Genomic DNA, 23755 nt, shown 5'->3' with positions numbered 1-23755 from the left:
CTTAAGAAGATAGGCGGGCGTGCCTTGTTTGCCTCTCATTACAGGCAATCTAACGGTCTTATGTCAATTTTTGAATTCTTGGTCAGCATACCTGAGACTTTAGGCAGGCATGACATTCCAAAAACTAACATGACAATTATGTGTCAAATAAGAGAAACCATTTTTATTCCCATCCACTGCCCATTTCAAGAGATTCTGTATATCTGTCTTGGCTTTTCTCTGTCTACAATGGGCCATGTTTTGATGCAACCTATGCAACCTACTACAAAATACTTGATAACTTTAATTCAAATTAAATCTAACGGTCTTATGTCAATTTTTTAATTCTTGGTCAGCATACCTGAGACTCTAGGCAGGCATGCTTTTCCAAAAACTAACCTGACAATTATGTGTCCAATAAGAGAAACCATTTTTATTCCCATTCACTGCCCGTGTCAAGAGATTCTAATGGAGGTTTCAAGCTCTTATCTGCAGGAATGTGAAATTTTGTATTTTTGCCAGAAGGAAATTATCTTTTTGTATTTTTTTTTTCGCCAGGTTCAGCGTGTCCCCAGGTGGCGATGGGGGAACGCCCTACGGATATGTATGGTACCTCCATAGGAGACAGGGACCAAGGGGCACCTTGTCCCTGCGGGTCCATAATAGAAACTGGCGCACCCTCGCCCGGGGCCATAAATACAGATGGAGGAATAAGAAGGCCCCTCAAATGTACACTCAACAGGGCCCACCGGCGTGTCCATACGTCCCATGAGTTACAAACCTTCTCTCAGCAATGGGTTAAATTGCATGGTGACGTACAACACCATCGTGGGAGGATCCTCCATAGGAAGACAACTGCGGCAGGGCAGTTGTCCTCGATAGATCCAGATCTATGGACACCAGCCTCTGCAAAGGGCTACCTCGACTTTTTCAGGGTACCTATAAGACTGGGGACCTTGCGGTCAACTCTATTCCCACTTGAGGAGTGGCGCCCATCGAGGAAATTATAGCCTAGTGAAGACACACCATTCGCACGGGATTTTGATTAATGGATAGTTCTTCTGGATATGGTCTCTTTTGACGGGCGTTTTCGGGCTGAAAAATCTCTTCCTAGTGAATTTATTGACTCTAGGTTGCCTCCCTGTAGTAGCATAATATTTGTAGGCATGAATATATAATGAGTCAGAGGTAATAGGCTTGGGACTGTCTGTGCAGGATTTCGACTCTTGTTGATAGAAGAGCATCGCCAAGTGCTGAAAACCATTTTGTAACCAAGATGGGCCCAGGATTGTACAAAGCCTCCATTCATACTGGAGGCCCCAGGGACTTCTTGCTATCCGCTTCTAAGCCAGCTTAAACGCTCCGGTGTAGACTTGAGAAGATAAGTTGATCCCCGTCCTGCACTGGTATCCGGGATCATTGCTTTTCCTGAAGCCAAAATAATTTCAATGATTTAAAGAACATGAAAATTGGAACTTGCAACGTTACGACTTTAAAAAATGACTATCGTATTGACATTTTGACTGACTAATTTTGACGATTCGAACTGGACTTCTTAGGAATTTCTGAAACTCATATTCCAGGGGTAGATAGCATTAAATTAGGCGATATAGAATTTGTTTACTCAATCAAGAAGGATTGGGTACATAGACAGGGAGTAGGGCTCATGATGAATAAGGAAGCTGCTAAGTCTTGTTTAGGCTGGGAAGGTATTAATAATAGATTACTAATTGCTCATTTTATGACTAAAAAGTTCAGGGTATCAGTTACTGTTGAACCGTCTGACGGAGATACTAGTGACTCAGATGAATTTTACTTAAAGCTACAGGAGCAAATAGAAAGGGCCCCAGGTTGAAATATGATGTTATTACTGGAAGATTTTAACGCCCAGGTTGGTAGAAATAGGGATAGATGGTATCCTTGCCTAGGCAAATTTGGTGTAGGAAAAGAAAACAGTAATGGCTACAGACTTTTGAAATTTTGTAGGTATAATAATATATTTATATCAATACGGTCTTTGCTCATAAAATGGCCCATAAGTTGACTTGGTATTCACGTGATGGTAAGACAGCAAACCTTACTGATTATGTTATAGTAAACCGAAGTCTGGCAGGATCAATACTAGATACTCTGGTATATAGGAGTGCCGTTATTGATGCTAAAAGTAAAGATCACCATCTAGTATTGTCTAGGGTTAATTTAAAGCTGAAATTTCGGAAGGGTAACTACCTCCTGTGAAATTGTGATGTTGGTAGACTCCAGGATACGAATTTGAGAGAAACTTCCCAGGAGCAGTTGAATGCTAAACTTAAGAATTTAAAATTTGACAAGTTGGAAGATGGTTGGAATAATTTTAGAAAAACAATTTGTGAAGTTGCTTATGGTGTCTTAGGGAAGAAAGTTAAGACTGCAGCTAGGAATATTAATGAATATAATAAAAGCTTTATGTTTAATAGAGAGAAGAAGGGGTTTGTACAAGAATTATCTGAGTGATAGATCATATGAAAACAAAAGGAATGTAAAGAAAGTGGAGAAAGCATTAAAGTATGAACTAAGGAGGTGTGAAGTGGACGCCATGGATAAAATTTCTGAGGATCTGGAAGATGCAGCCAGATGGTACAATAGAAAAATTTACTCTGGCATGTTAATTATCTAAGAGGGAGTAGTCGACCCAGACATGGACGGGATAAAAATAGAAACGGGACCAGTTTTGGCAACGAGAAAAGGGTTAAAGAGAGATGGACGGAACATTTTGAGAATGTGCTTAAGCGAGACACAGTTGCAGAACAAGATATACATCAAAATGAACAAGTTTGTGATACCTTGGATGTGAAGGAGCATTTGTTTGCGTGTAAGAATTAGCGACTGTACTAAAAGGATTAAAAAAATAATAAGGCTCCTGGGGCTGATAGTGTGGTAAATGAGTTTTTTAAATATGATGGTTCTAAGGTTAAAAATAAGTTAGTGAAGACTATAAATGTAATTTTTGAAAAAGGGGAAGCACCTAATGATTAGGAAAACCTTAATTAAACCACTGTATAAGAAAGGTGATAAGAGTGAGTGTCGTAATTATCGTGGTATTAGCCTGGTCTCTGCAAGTACAAAATTACTTAGTAATATGATACTTTTTAGACTGAGGGATGCTGTAGACAAAGCTTTAAGAGAAGAACAGTGCGGTTTGAGAAAAGGTAGAGGATGTGTCGACCGATTTTTCACTCTTAGGTTAATAATTGAAAAGTGGCTTAGTTGTCAAACACCTTTGGTCCTCAGTATTATAGATTATGAGCAAGCGTTCTATTCTGTTTATAAATAAAAAAAACAAGTTTTTTTTAACTGAAAGTAAGGAACGACGGCAAAACTTAAAACGAACAGAAATTATTCCGTTTATAAAGGGGGCTGCCCCTCCTCAACGCATTGCTCTTTACGCTAAAGTTTTTTTATTGTTTAAAAAAATAGAGTTGTGAGAAAGTCAAACTTAGCATAAAGAGCAACGCGTTGGGGAGGGGACAGCCCCCTTCATAAATGGAATAATTTCTGTTCGTTTTAAGTTTTACCGTCTTTCCTTACTTTCAGTTAAAGAACTTGTTTTTTTTATTTAATTTTTGAATGTTTTTGAATTACTGCAGGTTTTGATTTTGGCTCACCGTACACGAATAATTAAAACAAAATTTGTAGATTAATTTTACTTTTATTTGCTTAAATGGCTTTCTGATAAAGTTGTTAAATTTTACTTACGAACTTTTTTATTACTAATAATTATACGGAGCTTATGAATAAACTTACGTAACTAACCTCTATATGCACTGCTTTGCAATATACATGTTAGGGGATTGACCCCCTTGTCAATACCTTGCTCTTCAAGCTAAAGATCGAATTTTTTCCAATTCTTTAAAAATGACCCCTTAATCACAATCAGTTGAAATCAGTTGAAAAACTTGTTGTTTGTTGCTTAACTTCGGACCTTTTTCTTTAATAATACTGGGAAATCCCGCGCCCCCTTCACAGCAATGTCCCTTCCCCCATGAAAACTTCCTTCATGGAAAGATCCTCCCATATAACCCCCAACCTCCCCCCCCTACCTACCAGAAAAAATCCCCCCTGAAAATGTCTGTATACTTCCCAATAAACAATACTATATGTTAACATTGGTTAAAGTTCATAACTTTCAGCCCTCCCCCCGGAGACTTGGGGGGATTAAGTCATCCTAAAAGACATTGTTATAATATTTTTGACCATGCTGAAAAAAATGGCTATCTCAAAATTTTGATCGGGTGACTTTGGGAAACAAATGAGCGTGGGAGGGGGGCTAGTTGCCCTCCATTTTTTTGGTCACTTAAAAAGGGCACTAGAACTTTTAATTTCCGTTCCAATGTGCCCTCCCACGATATTCTAGGACCACTGGGTCAATACGATCACCCCTGAGGAGATAAAAACAACAAAAAAAAACAAATAAACACGCATCCGTGATCTTTCTTCTGGCAAAAAATACAAAATCCCACATTTTTGTAGATAGGTGCTTGAAACCTCTACAGTAGGGTTCTCTGATACGCTGAATATGATGGTGTGATTTTCATTAAGGTTCTATACTTTTGATGGGTAAGACTAAACTTGATGAAACTTATATATTTGAAATCAGCATTAAAATCAGATTCTTTTTATGGATCTACTGGCATCAAAATTGGTATCTATTCATATCCCGTGTTCTCGAGTTTTGGTTACTATTTAGCCGAGTCGTTCCTTAGGCTACTTACAGTTCGTTACCACAAACTGTTTGAAAATGCAACTATTTTTCACTCCTCCGAAGAAACACTCTGGTTCTCCCTCTGAGGGGGTTATCATCCTCAAAGACTTAATTTCCATAACTTTCAGCTACGTTGAACAAAATGGATTTGTCAAAATTTTTATTGCATGTGTTTGGGAAATGATTGATGTGAGAAGGGGGTTAGTTGTCCACCAATCACTTTCGATTATTAAAAAGCGCACTAGCCCTTTCAATTTTCAATCAAATGAGGCCTTTTTGAAGTTTCTACGACAATCTTTTCTACAAATGCCCCCATGGTATAACTTACAAGCCTTACCCTGAGAGCTGTGGAGGGATCGTCATCCCCAAAGACCTAATTTCCAGAACATACAACTACGTTGAACAAAATGTCTATCTCAAAATTTTGATTGAATGTGTTTTGGGAAATGGTGGGCGTGAGTGGGGGGTTAGTTGCCCTCTAATCACTTTCTACTATTAAAAAGGGCACTAGCCATTTGAATTTCCAATTGAATGAGCCCTTTTTGAAGTTTCTACGACAACGCTTTTCATAAAAATATTATATGCCCCCAGGGTATAATTTACAACCATTACCCTTAGGGCTGTGGGGGGAATTTCCTCCTCAAAAACATAATTTCCAAATCTTTCAACTACGTTGAACAAAATGGCTATCTCAAAATTTTGATTGTTGCGGGTGTTAGTTGCCTTCCAATCACTTTCGGCTATTAAAAAAGGCACAAGCACTTCGAATTTCCAACTGAATGAGCCCTTTTCGAAGTTTCTGCAACAACTCCTTAGATACGAATTGCCCTGGTTTAAAAGAAACCAAGAAACCAAAAAAAAAAAAAATAATACATTGTGCCAACATCGTCCTTTACTTAGGCAGCGCTTTTGCGCTGCCTACCACAAGAAAGAGCTACAAGGTCCTTTTTTGATGACAGTAAGGAGCGACATATGAGTAGACAGACTGTGGCATTGCTTTCCTGACGTATTGTCCCAGAACTAAAAATGGTAATGTTTATTCTAAAGAAGTGTTCTAAATATAACTTTTGCTTAAAGTGATATGTAAAAATATCACTGGCGTACGAAAAAAGAATCTATTAAAGGAAAAGGCCCTTAACAGCTGATATTTTTCTTTATAAATGAGCTACTCAGTTTCAATAGTTTCTCCCTATTTTGTCAGATAATTCTCTATTTACATAGATCTTTTCCAGAATACATTTCTTTAATCTAGCGCCTCTTTAAATCTTCTTCGCCATCTTTTATGATGTCATCAATCTTTATTTTCTTCACTATTGGTTCTTTTTCGTGATTAATTAAAAAAAAACCTTCCGAAAAATTAGTTTTTCAAAGAAAAGTAAAGGCCATTCTAAACTTAAGCTCAGCAGATACAAATACCGGTTAAAATTTAAACTTAAAACGATCAAAAATTACTATTAGAGAATAAATGAAACCCAAAATGAACAGAAATTAAATAAACAATCATAACAAAGAAAACATACAACAAGTAATAATATAAATGAATGAATAGATCTTAAAGCGAGTAATGCTTAGATTGTATATGAAAATCAAATATAAAACGAAAAAAATATTTTCCTATTGAAGTATAAATGAAACTTAAAACGAGCAGAAATTAAATAAACAATCAATGCAAACAAACATACAATAGATATTTGTGTAAATTAATAAATAAATCTTAAAACGAGTGAAACTTAAATTGAATATGCAAATCAAGCTTGAAACGAACAAAAATTACTACAAACAAGAGTTTGGGTATCACCTCCTTCTCTTACTGTAAAGATCTAAAACCTACTGCGTCATTGGCGCTTTACTGAAAACTAATTATATGACAAATTTTCTTTTGTACTTAATATTGAAAATAAACATTGAAATTATACTAACATTTTGAACTGATGTACTTTCAGCAATTAATATCGTTATACATCAAATATTCAGTTTAATCTATTAGCTCTTTTTAAAGTTGTTCAAGACGAGTATAGTTTCACTACAAACAAGTGTTTGGACACTGCCTCCTTCCTTAACTGTAAATAAAAACCAAAAGCCTACTGCGTCATTGGCGCTTAACTGAATATAAATTATATTTCAAATATTTTCTTTTCCAGTTCTTACAGCATTGAAAATAAAAATAAAATTACAGTGAAATAAATTCTTGAACGGATGGATCTTTCAACATTTAATATCATTATACATAAAATATTGAATTTGATGTTGTTTATACTTTCCAAGACTGTTCAAGACGCATATAGTTTTCAGTAAAGCGCCAATGACGAAGTAACTTTTAGACTTTTACAGTGAGAGAAGGAGGTGATACCCAAACTCTTGTTTGTAGTAATTTTTTTTCGCTTCAAGCTTGATTTGCATATTCAATTTAAGTTTCACTCGTTTTAAGATTTATTTACTAATTTATATTAATATCTATTGTATGTTTGTTTGCATTGATTGTTTATTTAATTTCTGTTCCTTTTAAGTTTCATTTATACTTCAATAGGAAATTTTTTTTTTTTGTTCTAAGCTTGATTTTCATATTCAATCTAAGCATTACTCACTATAAGATCTATTTATTCATTTATATTATTACTTGTAGTATGTTTTTTGCTATGATTGTTTATTTAATTTCTGTTCGTTTTGTGTTTCATTTATTCTTTAATAGTAATTTCTGGTCGTTTTTAGTTTGGATTTTAACAGGTATTTGTATCTGCTGAGCTTAAGTTTAAAATTGCCTTTACTTTTCTTTGAAAAACTTATTTTTTGGATTTTTTTTTATTAATTTTTCTTCGTTTTTCAATTCAAAAAGTATCCAGTTTTTAAAACTTTCTTATTTCAAAATCAAACTTTAAGAAAAAAAAAATCAAATGTTCACCAAAGTATCAAAACTAGTATCAAAGTAACAATATCAAAGTGAAAAATGAGATTGTGTCAACCTCGGAGTTTTTATTATCTGATGTTTGAACTATTTTTAACAACATCGCTATCTTAAAATTTTTATCGGATTGTTTTGGGGAAAAAGGGCGTGGGGGAGGGGGCTAATTAACCTTCGGTCTCTTTCGACTCTTAAAAGAGAACTCGGAATTTCCATTTTTAATCAAAGCCCTCTCTGAAGTTCATACGAGTATCCCTTCTATAAGAACCTTATACATCCCCAGAGTACAACTTACAACGCCTGTCCCTGGGGGGTTGTGACGAACCCTGAGTTTTCATAACTGATAGTTGAACTATTTTTAACAAAATGGTCATCTCAACTTCTTATCAGATGGGTTTATCCATCCGATACACCCAAAGGCGTGGCGGGCGGGAGGGGCTAGTTGCGCTCTGATCTTTTTTACTCTGAGAAAATGAAATAGAAATTTTGATTTCCATTCAAATGAGCCCTATCTGAAGTTTATACGAGCATACATTCCATAAGAACCATATATGCCCCTAGAGCAATACTTGCAACGCCTGCCTCCGGGCCCTGGGGGGTTGCGTCGACACATAAACTTTTCTTATCTGACCTTTGAACTATTTTTAATGAAATGGCTATTATAAAAATTTCATCGGATGGGCTTGGGGAAACAAGGTTGTGTGGGAGGGGGGGGCTAGTTGCCCTGGGATATCTTTTGACTCTTAAAAATTGAACTAAAAATTTCAATTTCCAATCAAATTAGCCGTTTCTGAAGTTTGTACGAGCATCTCTTTCGTAAGAACCATATACGCCCCCAGGATAACACTTACAGTGCCTATCCCCCGGGCCCTGGGGGGAGTTTTGTTATCTAATTTTTGAACAATTTCCAAAGAATTGGCTATCTGAAAATTTTCATCAGATGGGTTTGGAAAAAGAAGGCGTGGGGGGGGGGGCTAGCGGCCCAGGTATATCTTTTTACAATTAAAAATTTAACTCGAGCTTTAAGTTTCCAATCAAATGAGCCCTCTCTGAAGTTTATATGAACATCCCTTGTAAAAGAACCATATATGCCCCAGGGCATAAGTTACAACTCTTGCCCCCGGACCCTGGGGGGTTGTGACGACACCTGGGTTTTTGTTATCTGACTTCTGAGCAATTTTTAATTTAATTGCTATCTCAAAATTTTTATTGGATGCACTTGGAGAAAAAGGGGCGGGGGGAGGGGCTAGCTGCCGTCCAATCTCTTTTGACTCTCAAAAACTGAAATAGAACTTTCAATTTACAATCAAATGAGTCCTCTCTGAAGTTTATACGAGCATCCCTTCCATAAGACCCATATATGCATAACTTACAACGCTGCCCCCAGGCCCGGGGGGGTTTTGTCTACACCGGAATTTTTGTTATATGATCTTTGAACTATTTTTAAAAAATAGCTATCTCAAAATTTTAATCGGATGCATTTGGGAAAAAACGGTTTTGGCGGTTGGGAGCTGGTTATCCTCCGATATCTGTTGACGCTTAAAAAGCGAACTAGGACTTTCAATTTCCAATCAAATGAACCCTCTATGAAGTTTATACAAGCATTCCTTCCAAAAGAACCACATATGCCCCCAGGGCATAACTTATAACCCTTGCCCTGAAGACCGTTGGGGGAGTGTCCTGCTCAAACATATAATTTCCAGAACTTTCAACTACGTTGAACAAAATGGCTATACCAAAATTTTTACTGGATGTGTTAGAGGATATGGTGGGCGTGGAAGGGTGGTTAGTTGCCTTGCAATCTCTTTCGACTATTAAAAAGGGAACTAGCCATTTAAATTGCCAATCAAATGAGCCCTTTCTGAAGTTTATACGACAACGCTTTCTATGAGAACCTTATATGCCCCCAGGGCATAATTACAACTCGTGCCCTGAGGACGGTGGGGGGCGGGCTTGTTATCCTCAAAGACCTAATTTCCTGAATTTTCAACAACGTTGAACAAAATGGCTATCTTAAAAATTTTGATTGGATGTGAAAAGGTGGGTGTGGGAGGGGGGGTAGTTGGCCTCCAATCACTTTTGACTATTAAAAAGGGCACTAGCCCTTTGAATTTCTAATTGAATGAGTCCTTTTTGAAGTTTTTACGACAAATCTTTCTATAAAAACCCTATATGCCCCCAGGGCATAACTTACAACCCTTGCCCTGATGGCCATGGGGAGTGCCCTCCTCAAAAACATAATTTCTATCTGGAAATCAACTACGCTGAACAAAATGGCTATCTCAAAATTTTGATTGGATGTGTTTGGGAACTGGTAGGCGTGGAAGGGGTGTTAGTTGCCTTCCAATCACTTTTGACCCTTAAAGAGAGCACTAGAACTCTCGATTTCCAATTGAATGAGCGCCCTTTGAAGTTTCTACGACGACCCCTTCCATATGAAGTGCCTCTGGGAAAAAAAAAATAATAAAACATTGGGGCCGTATGGCCTTTACTATAGGCAACGCTATAGCGTTGCCTCTGACTCTTTTATTTGGTAGTGGCTGCAGTTGATCTTCTGTGACTATTGGCTAATTATGGGTAATGTCTCCTTTAGGGGAGCCCTTCCAAATTCACTGGAAACACAACAGTCATGCGCTACCCATCCTAAAATGCGCTTTTCCTCGGTTTTCAAGATGAGGAGCTATAAATCTCAAGTTAAGGAATTTAGTCCATCACTAAGGATTGGCTATCTCTGAACTTTGCTGCCACTTTAGGCTGCAAAGTGGCATTTAGCATTTGCTGCCACTTTAGGATATTTGGGCCAGAGTTGAGGTTCTGCTTCATAAAATATCAGAAAACGACACTTTGATGGGGTTGATGTGATGGTTGTGACGGTAGTTGGAGGGTAGTAAAGAGCAAACCACGGCCCATAGTAACCAAAACACCACTGAATTTTTTTTTTGCGATGCAAAATGGGAGAAAACGGCACTTTGATCGGGTAGGAAGAATTTTACTACTTGAAAATGGGTCTAGATGTTTTCCATTTCCGTTCAATGGGACCCCACGATGACCTCTGAGAAAAAAGAGGCAACCGATGCAAAAATGGGACTTTTTCTTGTTGTTCAAGGTGGGACACTTTAAGCCCCATTTAGTAGTTCAGCAATGGATATTTCAACGATGTACTCTATATTTCAAGTGGACTTCATTTTTGACGGGTTTCATTTTTTTCCCGAAATTTTCAAAACTTCCTTCTTCTGACTACAAATAACCGTTAAGTAATCTAAATGAAAATTACAATTTTCATAATAGCGTTACATACAAAAAATATTTGTCACAAGACGGTTTCTTTCAAAAACCGTTTTCTAATTTTCGTCAATTGTCTGCCTATCTTTACCAGGCTGTGGCTGTTGCGGCGCTTGTAATATTTTGAGTCAGTAGCGAAGGAATTTCTAGTAAACCCATAAAATTATACCTTCATTTGTTCTTCTTCCATTTGTGGCCTAGGGTTCTAATAATAAAACAAAGAAACAAGAACTGGGATAAAAAAAAATTTTGAGTTGAAAAAAGGTCGAGGGGTTAACAACTGGGCATTTTGAGGGATACCTGGAGGCATGAGGCACGGAGGCATGCCTCCAGAGGCACGCCGGAGGCATATTCCAAAGGGCGCAATATGTAAATATATACAGCTTGCTTGTTATTCGGTATTCGGTATTATTCGGTAATCCTACGATGGCACTGATGGTGTCACTTTTTCCTATTACACTTGCAGCGTTGCCACCAGCTCAAAAATAAAATTCCAATTTTTCTTAAAAAATCCCGAAATTTCAAAAAAAAATCCCGGAACACAGTTTTTAAGTTATACAACATAGGGCTGCGCGGTGATGACGTAAAAAGCAAGGTGCAAAATTCAAAGTACCGTGAAACGTGGTTTCTAGTTGTAACTAACAACTGATTGTCAATATTCCTAGTATTATTTCGACGTGAAAACGTTCTGGTGGATTAGTAAGATCTACGACAAATATTTTAGGTCAAAACAATTCGCCAAAGTTCCGAAAAAAATGTGTCTACGCATCCACGTTACATCGTTATTTGAATTTCCCGCCCAAGAATTGACGTCATGCCTCGTAGCCCTATTCAATATGGCTTGGCCAGCGGTAAAAGTTGCCTTTTATGACGTCTTCACACATCCCTTTCCCTTTTATCATACCTGCTTTTCTGTTTAGTGGCTGTGCCAAGACGCACCCTTGGATCTCGGATTCTTAATTGTACTAAAAAAAAAAAGGAATCTGCTGCTTTGACACGAAAGAATCCGGAAGAAACACAGATCCCTTTTTCCCGAATGTACTTCGAATCCAACTTTCTTGGTATTAAACCCAGGCCTTTGAGTATTTGAAGAGAAAAATGTAAAGCAACAGTCAGAAAAACTGTTACTACCGAGTTATTAGTAAAAAGCGCTAAGTAAAGCAACCAACTAAAAAAAATAACTAGTTTCTCAGATATTTATTGGTACGTTTCAGTAATCATCTCGATAATCACAGCTCAAATGAAAACCCTAAGAAAATGGACAAATGAGCTTCAGTAAATCAAACTAAGCTCGGTTAGCACAAGTATAAACACTAAGACTTCTACTACTAAGTCTTCTACTGAGCATAACAAGTTTTCCGATGGTATTCATCTCTTCCACTGCCCTAGATCTCGGAATGCATTCGAGACTCATAAAATTATATCAAGAACTCAAGCGAATGGGGGACGAGGGGCACACGCACTTGAGCTGGAAGGGTGGCCGTGGGTGGCCTCCTCGTCCGTAGGAGACATGGTTCAAGATTCTGTTCAGTTCTGTCCCCTCCTGCACGTCGGTATTAAGGTTATTTTTGGTTTTTTGTTGTTGGGTTGGTTTTATTTTTTTTTTTTTTTTTATTAAGGTTGGTAGTAAAAAGGACTGAAAAAAAAGAAAAAAAAGAAGGAAAAAAGCGCCACAGCGAGAATGGGTTTATTTTTGACGGAGGGCGCCCAATCTCCGGTGGATATAATAGTTTTTTTTTGTGTTAAAAAATTTTAAAGTTTTAAGAGTAAGTCTTTTGGAAGACCACCTTTAAAATTTAAATTCGTATTAGTTAAAATTGAGGATATGAATTTTAAGAAATTGAAGTCAAAATGCCACCGGAAAAGCATCTCCTAGAGGGGGAAGGACACCCTGGAACGGGGGGAGCGATAGATATTTGGCAAGAAAAAAGTTAAATGGTAGTGTGCCTTCATGCCCACTAATACATTGACTGGTATATAATAATTGTTTTTTTTTTAAGTTTAGGTGATATGATAGTGTATAAAGTTTTAAGATTTATATATTTTTGTATTAAAATATCATCGAGTGGAGAGGAGGAGGGGAGGAAAAAAAAAAATATCAACTATCTCTGAAAAATGTTAAACAAAAGTCCTTCTGTTGACACACAGAACATAGCGATGATGGTGGTTATGGTCTTGAGGTCAGTTTTAGGTTTAGGTGCCATTTTTAACTTGATGATTGCGATGCTGACGAGACATCAAAAAAGTCAAACCCTTTCTTCTGGATAAATGAATTCAGCATTGTGAAGACGTCTGAGTCAAAGCCAAAGACAATGTTGGTGCCGATCTCCATAGAAACGGGTTCTGCTGAATGCATGATATACAGGCTGGAGTCACAGTAACCCTGGTCTACCAATGCGGCAGTTAATGTGAGATCAGCATTCAGCCGGAACCACTGGCACAGAATTCCTGTGTCGTCAGGGAACGGCATCGCCATATTCTGCGTGTCAACAGAGTGGCATCTTCACCCAGACAAGTAGCCAAACTGTATGACCCGCCCAATTAATACTCTCTTTCCCCTGCCAACCGGTCTGTAAACGCACCATTCACCGATACGCAATTCCGATTTCACACCGACCTCTGCATTCGTTTATGGCGACTCACGTAGTCCTACTCGTCGGCCCTGGACCATCACCCGTTTTAATCGGTCACTACTCAGCTTCTCAGAGCTTTCCCTCAGAAGCCACAACAGCGTAGATTTTTTTATTGGTGTTATGGAGCCGTCAGAAGTCTTGACAAGACAAAACCTAAAATTCTTCATGTTCATCACAGGCTCACTAACCCAATTTTTCTCAACTTGGTGTTTCACACAGTGAGCAATCACTGGCAAATCTTCAAAGATGCCGTCACTTTCTGAGCCCGATTCAGTGTCAGTCGCGGAAGCCTTTTCCTGCTTATCGGACAGAGTATTTTCCTCTGAGTCATCGTTTGAGTCACTGTCGGGAAGTACAGAAAGACGAACATTCGGTACTTGGTGATCGAAAGCAGAAAGTACGTCGTCGGGTATTAAGGCTTTCTTTATTCGCTGGCTTCCAATACGAGCTCGCCCTAGATCGAGCTTGATTTCATCGTCCCCGGGCAAAGAAAAATTGGAACGGACAGACACAACACCAATGGATCTAATTCGCTTGGCCTTGGGCAAGGGCAACTGTTCATTAGAATATTGAGCTTCAAAATCCGTTATACTTTCATATCGACGAATTCGATTTAGAAGTTGGAGGAACGAAAAGTTTATTACAGTACTGTAAGTGATGGTTTGAGACCGTATCTTCCTGAAAAAATCTTCACACGGTTGGCTATTCATGTCGGAGAGTTTGAAAAGACGTTCGAGCCCAAGCCGTTTGAATCGACGAATGAGAATCACTAGGGAATGCATATTTATCGCTAGGCAATGGTAAAGGTTTGTGGTAATAAAATTCTCGTTCAAAGCATAATGTCCACTTTTTAGGACCCAGGATCTCCAATTTCGAACGCAGTTAATAACACGACCAAGTAAAGATAACCTCTCAAGAGGAGAAAGTTTGCCGTCGTAAAAAACGCGCCGTACGCTTTCTATTAGGCAAAGATAAAAATGTGTTCCTTCGCTTCCAGAAACTCGCTGTTTCAGGTGTGCCGGAGGCACAGCCGGAGGCACGAAGGAAGGGACACCTGCGACGGTCAGTTATTAGCCCTTCGAAAAAGGTCCGATTGTATTTTAAAGTAAAACATTTTAAAGTAAAAAAAAAAACAGTTTTATAAAGGTTTCCTGGCTTTTACGGAAACAGAGGAAGTGCAGATGTACCTTTTTAAGGGTTCTTTTGTTAATGTAAACCTAAATGGAAACCATATTTTCACTCGTAGGTTAACAATGGAGAAGCAAATAAAACAAAGTGTATAAAGTAATAAAACAAAGGAGAAGTAATAAAACAAAGAAATAAGAACATGGATAAAAACAATTTTTGAAGAGTTTGTTCTTTGCATGTTGAAAGAGGTCCGCTTGCATTTTAAAGTAAAACAAAAACAGTTTTATAAAGGTTTCCTGGCTTTTACAAAAACAGAGGAAGTGAAGATGCACCTTTTTGAGGCTTCTTATTTTAATGGTAAACCTAAATGGTAATCATATATTCACTCGTAGGTTAACAATGGAGAAGCAAATAATCGTCAGGCCCCTCCTCAGTTTTATAGATTATTAACATGCATTTTATTCAGCTGGTAAAAGAATTTTGGTGAAGGTCCTGTCCTTGTATGATAAAATAGCAGTTACGATTATTTTGGTTATTTTGACTGGACTTAGTCTAACAAACGCGGCAAAGGGCTATGGGGAAAATGGAATCATACGGGAAGATAAACTCCACCGGGAAGAAATCATACGGTGGATGATTTGATTGTACTAGATAAAAATGTTATCAAAACTGAAGGAATTTTTGGAGGTTTAAGAGGTGAGGGTGCAAGAAAATGTTTTAAAACTAATGCTAAGAAGACTATGGTGCTTATACCGAGAATGAATGAGGATAAAGAGGTGATGGGATGGAAAGAGAAAATCGATCAAGTGAATAGCTTCACTTATCTGGGTAGCATTGCTACTAAGGATGGTGGGTTCAATGAAGATGTAAAAGTTAAAACATCTAAGGGGGTCACAGTTGAAGAAGGTTTGGAAGGATACGGAGATAAATATCCGAATTAACATTAGAATATTTAGCCAGATTGCCAACGGTTGTGCTTTTTGGGCCATTATCTGGGATCACACGAATAGCAGGTCATCCTCAAAAGGGGCAGGAAGATGTTACAGGGAAGAATTTGAAGGAAATTGGAATTTCATAGGAGGGGGTAAAAAGTGAAGTTTCGGATAGGATGAGGTGGAGGAGGAGCATATGTAACTATGTTGGCCGAAGGTGACTTGGAACTGCATTCAGTTGTAAAGTAGTAGCTGTAGTGGTACTTTTAATAGCTTTTCTAGTCTACTGCTTTATGACAATTTATCTAGTAATTGTTTTGAATGTTTTTTTATTTAAGATTTTAAGCAAAACGAAATTCCCGAAGCCACCACGGATTTGCCCGACGATTAAGATTTATAATAGAAAATAACACACACAAATTCGTCCAATTTCTCATTTAATTTTACGTGAATCTCTACAGTCCCCTTAGGTGCGATTGCGTATAGACAGAGCCTTTTAATTCTGGTCCAGCATTAACCTCTGGCTTATGTTCAAATCCCCCTTCCCGTGTGATGCACACTTTGAAAGACTGTATTTAGTGCGTTTTCACAAATAGTTAGGTACATAAGCGCCAGTTTTCATAATGTTTGTGCATTTTATGGTAAAAGCACGAAAATTGGCCCGCATATTTAGAAATATACAGAAAATCTGACAGGGGGCAGAACCACATTTTCTGAGCGTGTTTTTTTCACGTTTCACCGCGTTTTTTCAAGCGGAAAATCGTCTATTTTTGAAATTGAAGGATTTGGACATTTGAAGGGTCGTTTTTGGTTAACTCGTGTCTGCTGATTCTGAACATGTGCCCACTTTTGAAATCAGATCAGTAGTTCCGAGTTATCGTCATTTTCATCGTCGCGGGTCGTACTCTATTGTGTATACTGAGGTAGTAAATGCGCTTAGGGTATCTTTCATGGCTAAATCGAGTATTCTGAGTCTGAAAATGTGCTTAATTTTAATATACAACCATCCGTTACTGAGTTACCATCACTTTCATCATCGCCGGGTGTAGACTGTCTTTCATACTTCTACATTACAAACTCTGGTTCACCTTAATGTGCAAGTGACGACTGTGGTCTGAATGAACGGAGCATTTGCGGATTTAATACACGACTCGATATACTTCATATCGCTGGCAGGTTTAACAAAGAAAAGAAGAAAATCCACGTGGCACGTACTTTTAAAGAGAAAGCATATGAGAAGAGATCAAGTAACAAACAATTTACCCTTAATAAGTGCTGTTTCTTTTATAAATGTCTTCATATCATGAGTCATGACATACAATATTCAGAAGACTATATTTTTGCCGCTCCTGTGATTTCTTGATGTTGTTTAAAGTTTCACCTCGTCACTAACAGTCTTTTCTGACTTAAGTATAAAAGTGATATGATGTATTTGAGTCGCACATAGTCAAATTTCTTGAAACTTTGCGCACAGACAAAATTTCTTATGATATTATCGCTTTGAAGGAAGCAGTTCTAAAAACCAGCAGAACTGTTATAGTAAAGCAAAACAAGGGTCGACTCTTCCATTTTTCGGTGAGTATTGTAGTCCAGGAATTGCAGCACATCCCTGTAGTGGCCACTCTTGGAGACAAAGTTATTTCAACGCGCGATATCGCTTTTCGTGAAGGCCTCACACTTACCAACCACGAAGGAGGTGACACTCGTTTGCGGCTCCATGCCTTCCATTAGGCCCAGTGTGACTATAACTTCATAGCAATCAGAACCGAGGATTCTGATGTATTTGTGATTGCAACAGCTTTGTTCCAGGAGCTTCAGATTGAAAACCTGTTTGTCATTTATGGGCATAGAGTAAAGACGAAAATACTACCCATTCACGATATTACTTATCGTCTAGGACCTTACAGGTCTCGCAGCCTTCTATTTTTGCATGCCTTCTCTGGATGCGATACGACGTGTTCTTTTGCTTTTAATGGAAAGCATGGTGTTCGGAAGACATGGAAAGCTTTGGAATCCATTCTTCCAACTTTTGTTACTTGAGTACATCAGGACCCGCTGCTAGATTGTCATTTTATAGACATCTAGCGATTCGTCGTCGTTCTTTACGGAAAAATCAAGCGGCTTGTTTGAAGTGAACAGTCTGCGGAAGGAGTTTTTCACACGAAAAACAGCCAGAATGGAAGGCTTGCCCCGAACAGCAGCTACTCTTGAGCAGCATACCAAAGTCACTTACTTGCAGGTCCAGATATGGGCATCATCGTTCTGTCCAGAACTTTCCCCACCGGATCCAGGTTTATACTGTGGGGGAAGCATGACGAATCTGGGAGCCTTTCTGGACTAATCTTGCTGAGGCTGCGACAATTTGCAAGGAACTGCTCAAATGTAGCTCTAAAACAAAGTGCAAAAGCAGGTGCAAATGTGCAAAAGTTTTCCTTAAATGTACAGTTCTCTGTTCGTGCAAAGGTCGTGATAATCAGTAAAATTAGTAGCGCATCTTTTGTAGCTTTAATTTTCAGAAGCCGATTTCAACCTTTATCCTGTCCGTGAGAACCTCATTTTCTTTTATAGAAATCTTTATGATGAAACAAGTTGAAATCGGCTATTTCATTCCTATGATCCATGTGATTGTTTAGCTATTTTGAAATGCCTGAAGGAGTTTAGTATTATATATTTTATCATCGTAATAGTATTTTTCTTACGTCCGAAGTTCCTTAAGTCAAGCTGTTTGAGTTAAATAAATGATTTTTTTTTCTTTTTTCTACTGAAACCTTATTGAGGAGTTCTGAAATGGTAATTAATTAATTACAGTCAAAAATGTATGATCTCCTTCGGAAGGTTATAGGGAGGGCATGAGTTTTTGTTAGAGTATGGCATAGAAACAGTGATTATGAAACTGGTAAGTCCTGAACCAAGAATCCGATTGTAAAAATAACGCACATTTTTGGAATCGAGAGATTCGAATTAGGCAGAAAAGAGATCTTAAACTTGGTCCATTACTCATTCTCGAAATTCGTTTTTTTTTCTTCGCGCAAAAAAACGCAAAGTAGCGTGGAACCACGGAGACAAATTTGAATTTGCGACTTAGTCAATTCTTAAAATTTTCCTTAACATGTTGACCAGTTTTTATTGATTACGATGAAAAATACAAAGCGGAAATTACTCAGAAGTGCATGGAGCGTAGTGATAAAAATGATGATAACTCAGTAACCAAGAATCAGACGAAAAAGTAAGCACATTCTTAGATCAAGAGAGACAAATTAGTCAGAAAGGACCCTCTGATCGGAAAAATTTCCCACTCTGAAAGTCAGCTATTTTATCCCGCGCGGAAAAATGCAAAAGAGTGCGATAATCGTGTCGGAAAGTGTGTTTCTACCCCCAGTCAGATTCTCCATATTTTTCTGCACATGTCGGCTAAATTTCATACTTTTACCATAGAATGCACAAACCTGACGTTTATGTACCTAACTAAAAGAAAAAATGACAAGTACAGTGATCATTTACAGCTTAGTAGCAAAATGGATCAAAAGATCTGCATATGTACCGTGAAATACAAATCTATTTCATTTTGTTTTCCTCGACAAAAAAAAATCAAATAAACTAAATTGTCCCTCACATTGTGACGCAAGAAAACGAAAAAGACATAAATGCACCAATACTAAGCAATCCAAATCAAATATAACAAACCTAGTATATCCTTGCAATGTCAAATTAAATTTTTAAAATTTCGAAAGAAAAAATAAATGTATTGCTAAAAAAAAAATAAGACTTGAGGAGAAACTTGGGCTTCATGTGGACGTTTCTTAAAATATTAACTGGAATTATTTTGTAGGAATTTCCTTAGTTAATCCAAAACAAATTTTAGCCACATGTAGGTATATAAGGGAAACTGTGGGCTAATGCTCTACTAAAATTTCTGCTTATGTCACGAATTCCGACAAATTCATAATAATTCCCTTAATTTTTGGTCCAAATTTTGTTTTTGTTCTTTTACAAAATTCTTTTTTCCAAATACAGGCCCCCAATGATGATTTCATGCATACGTGCCTAATGACCATACCCCAAAAGAGTACGCCAATCGTTTTTTATCGCAAAACGGTTTTCTGTCTCATGATCAGGCTTAACTGGTCCAGTCTTGTGTCGGTCTTAAAATATAAAGGTGAATCCAAATCTTGCCCAGAAATTTTAAACCGGTCTCTGTCCCTCCCTTTTTTATAAATATGTATATATACTCTATTATACACTTTTTGTGTGGATAAACTTTCCCTTTAATCACGTGCAGAGAAAGGTGCACGTCCTATCGGTTTAATCTTGTGATCCCTACATAATACACGTGATTTCTAATCTTGATATTGAAAATGTTGACGGTCACATTATCACCTTTTTCTTTTTTTTAGGGATGGACTGTGTTTCTGACAAGTATCCACTGACAATGATATATTCATAGGTGCAAGGGTTCAACCAATGGGGGCCTTTGGGTCAATCTTAAGGGGAAAAATTCTCCCCATATGGTTGATATATATAAAAAGATAATAAGATAAAGAGTGTGTTCCAAAGAGAGGAAGAGAGACGTTTTTTGTGCAACAAAATGAAGTTTCTGTAATACAATTACAATTATAGGTTGGTTGGAAAGTACTTGTCATTTTTTGGAAGGCTCGGGTTTTGGTTTTTTGGAGTCAAAGTTGAAGTAAAAGGAGAGCAAGCCACCCGACAAGAAGCTCCTGTGCTTGTTGTTGCACCACATTCATCATTTACAGACCTTGTAATTGGAATGTGGATGGGGCTGCCCCACTTAGTCTGCCGGGCTGAGGAAAGCAGGAGTTTACTAGTAGGATGTGAGTAGCCAATTATTTTTACTCTTACGAGATCAGCGTTTTTTCATTAAATGGTCGCCTTCCTATGTTGATTGTTTATACCAGAAGCCTGAAGTATATTGTTGCTGTTGTGAGACCTTTTATTTAAATAAATAATCCAACTTAATAAATAATCCACCCAAAAGACTTAACTTAAAAAAGAAAGAGATTGAAAAAAAGAAAACAACGTAAATTAAAAAAGGGAGTGAAAGAGATTGAAAAAAGGAAAGAGAAAGTTCTTTACCGCAGTCCAGACGCAAAACCTATCACAAATAAACAAAGAAAAGGCTACAAAACCTCCAAGGAACACTATATATCTAAAACTCATAATTTGAATACAATATTTTTATAATCTTTTTCTTAAAATAAACCGTGTTAATAGAATCTTTTGTTTCATCATCTAAATTATTCCAAGCTTCAACCTCTTTTAAAAAAGAAAATTAATCTGGTTGTGAAGCATTCTGTTAGATATGTTCCGTACATGTTACAACAGCAAAATGCATTTGGCTTTGGGTTTTAACACACACTTGATGGAAATCTTGATTCCAGAAAAAATACTCTGAGATTTATTTGAAAATAAAGCAAAACTGTAATTTCTGAACATTGAAATAGTTTTTCGTCATTAAGTGTGCTGATGTTTCACCAGAGAAACACCCCAGGATTAGTGATTTAATAGCAAGATAAAGTAAAAAAAAAGACGATTTAACGCATACAAAAAAAATAGATGGAAATATCAAAAAGGAACCAGAAGAGAGCCAAACTCTGAGTGAAGGCTACTTATGACCAAATTTTTGTTTTTATCATACACCAATACACACAAAATAACTTAACTAATAAGAAAAAAAAAGACGAATAAAACAAGTTAGAGCAGGAGAGGGGGAAAGAATGTCCTAGCAAAACTACAATACCTTAAAAGATAACAAAACAAAGTTATGTTGTTGTCAATGGCAAATAATATGTTTTTTTTTTCTATTTACTGACATAGAAGGTAGCACACGTTTTTCTTCTTCCGGATGTTTGCTTCAGCGTGTTTATTTTATGTCGAACATTAGTAGTTTATGAAAATCGCTATCCAACCTAAACGGTGTGAGCTCAGGGTTGCCACCCGGTTAGAAAAAATCGCAAGATTATAGTGACTTTTTGGTGTATTTAATGATTTTCTTCAATTATGTAGTGATTTATGTGCTGGTTTAGTAGTTTTTTGTTTAGGCAATATAAGAAATCACAAGAAATAGTGATAAATGACTTGGAATGGCAACCCTGTGTGAGCTATGTTTATGTACTGCTTATTCTGAGCACCTGCAAAAGAAAAGCTGAAGGAAGTATCACTAAAGTTCAGGAAGTAATTTTGATTCGCATAATCACGAATTTATCCTTGGCCACTTATTTATGCAATACAAACAACTAAATCCTTACGGGCGGGTTTTTGATCAGCAGAGAAAAATTTACTTTGATTTGAAATTAATCTTCGCGGACGCTTGATTAAGGCTTATGTCAGGCAATTAAGCAGGATTTTATTTCGAGGGAGGCCAGCATTAAAAAAAAGACGCAAAAAAAAGGCAAATTATAACTTAGTTTATGTAAGTATATGAAAAAAGATGAAGATAATAGAAAAATCCACTGACAATAGGAAAATGACTTTTTTTCTTTCTTTCTCATAATAGTGAATTTAAATGAGGTCATATGAATGTGTTTTACCTGATTTACTCCGCGTCAACCATTTGGTTTCGGATGAATAATTGGATTTCTGTATTTAGACTGTTGTTGTTGTTAAATAATTACATAATATCATAAATATATCAAATCAAGCAATTACCAGATATTGCAAATATCGAGAGAGATTTTTAATTAAAAATTGAATTCTTGTTTTTTGCGATTTTTAAGATGTGTATGGCTGTGCTAGTTTCCATTTAAGGAGTTCAGACAATAAGATCTTTTTTTCACTGTCTTTGGTACTTTAATATACCCACATTGACCACCTGAACCTATGTGTTTATGGTCATGATGATCGATTAAGAAACATTAAAGATTGGTGGCTTTCCACTAGAGATGAAAAAAAAAACGTTTTAACGGCCTAGTTTATTTGTTGCTACTCAGGAGCGTATCCAGGGGGGGTAGGTGGTTTGGACCTAACCCCCCCCCCCAAAAAAAAATCTGACTCGTAAAAACGTAAAAAATACACATAAAGAAATTTTTGATGCGTTATTTAAAGCTTTTTAGCCCCCTGAAAAAAATCCTGGCTACGACCCTGTTGCTTCTACAAAACTCTAATGTGATAAAATTGATTTATCAGAAATCTAAAGTGTTCTGAAGGGTTAATTTTTTCCCTTGTTACTTTGGCAATTCGTTTGAAGTTGCACAAGCCCGAGGGCATATCATTTTGTTGCGATTTTTAAGATGTGTATGGCTGTGCTAGTTTCCATTTAACGAGTTCAGACAATAAGATCTTTTTTTCACTGTCTTTGGTACTTTAATATACCCACATTGACCACCTGAACCTATGTGTTTATGGTCATGATGATCGATTAAGAAACATTAAAGATTGGTGGCTTTCCACTAGAGATGAAAAAAAAAACGTTTTAACGGCCTAGTTTATTTGTTGCTACGCAGGAGCGTATCCAGGCGGGGGTAGGTGGTTTGGACCTAACCCCCCCCCCAAAAAAAAAAAAATCTGACTCGTAAAAACGTAAAAAATACACATAAAGAAATTTTTGATGCGCTATTTAAAGCTTTTTAGCCCCCTGAAAAAATCCTGGCTACGACCCTGTTGCTTCTACAAAACTCTAATGTGATAAAATTGATTTAGCAGAAATCTAAAGTGTTCTGAAGGGTTAATTTTTTCCCTTGTTACTTTGGCAATTTGTTTGAAGTTGCACAAGGCCGAGGGCATATCAGGAATTTGGCTGGAGACGGGGGGGGGGGAAACTTCGTGCTTGTTTTTGCTCAGAATTTTCTAGTTTTTCCTTACCCTATGCGAACTTATTGGGCAAACAAAACGTTATAGAAGTCACAAAACCCACGCTTTGAACTACGAAATTTCAATTTTTTACCGTACTTTTCTAAAAGCAAAAAAAAATATTAGTAAATTAATTATTTTCTTTATTGTTAGGACAGATTCCACTCTACTATCAAGATTAAGCGATAGTTTAAAGACTGTTGCCTTCGTAGACTCGTTTAATTTGAAAGAAGCATTGAAGCAGAGAATACCGGACTAATTAGGAGAAACCGGAATTTGCATCCAATCTATTCACGTTTGTACATTATTATAACGGTCGTCGAACCAGAAGAAAGTCTGTCATGCCAACGTGCTT

General features: G+C 37.2%; 1 protein-coding gene across 1 annotated transcript in view; it reads left to right on the top strand.

Annotated features, from left to right (window-relative positions):
- Positions 1-23755, top strand: part of LOC148945345 (lysophosphatidylcholine acyltransferase-like) — an 89774-nt gene that overhangs the window by 31845 nt on the left and 34174 nt on the right. The window contains exon 3 of the mRNA XM_089098773.1: positions 20212-20426. Coding sequence (XP_088954899.1) covers positions 20212-20426 — 215 coding nt within the window. The remainder of the gene's footprint in view (positions 1-20211; positions 20427-23755) is intronic.

Source organism: Artemia sp. Qi Xiang Cuo, chromosome 13, assembly GCF_049724085.1.
Source record: "Artemia sp. Qi Xiang Cuo chromosome 13, ASM4972408v1, whole genome shotgun sequence".
In the NCBI taxonomy this organism is placed as follows: domain Eukaryota; kingdom Metazoa; phylum Arthropoda; class Branchiopoda; order Anostraca; family Artemiidae; genus Artemia; species Artemia sp. Qi Xiang Cuo.
Note: the sequence above shows the minus strand (reverse complement) of the source record. Positions and strands in the feature narration are given on the sequence as shown.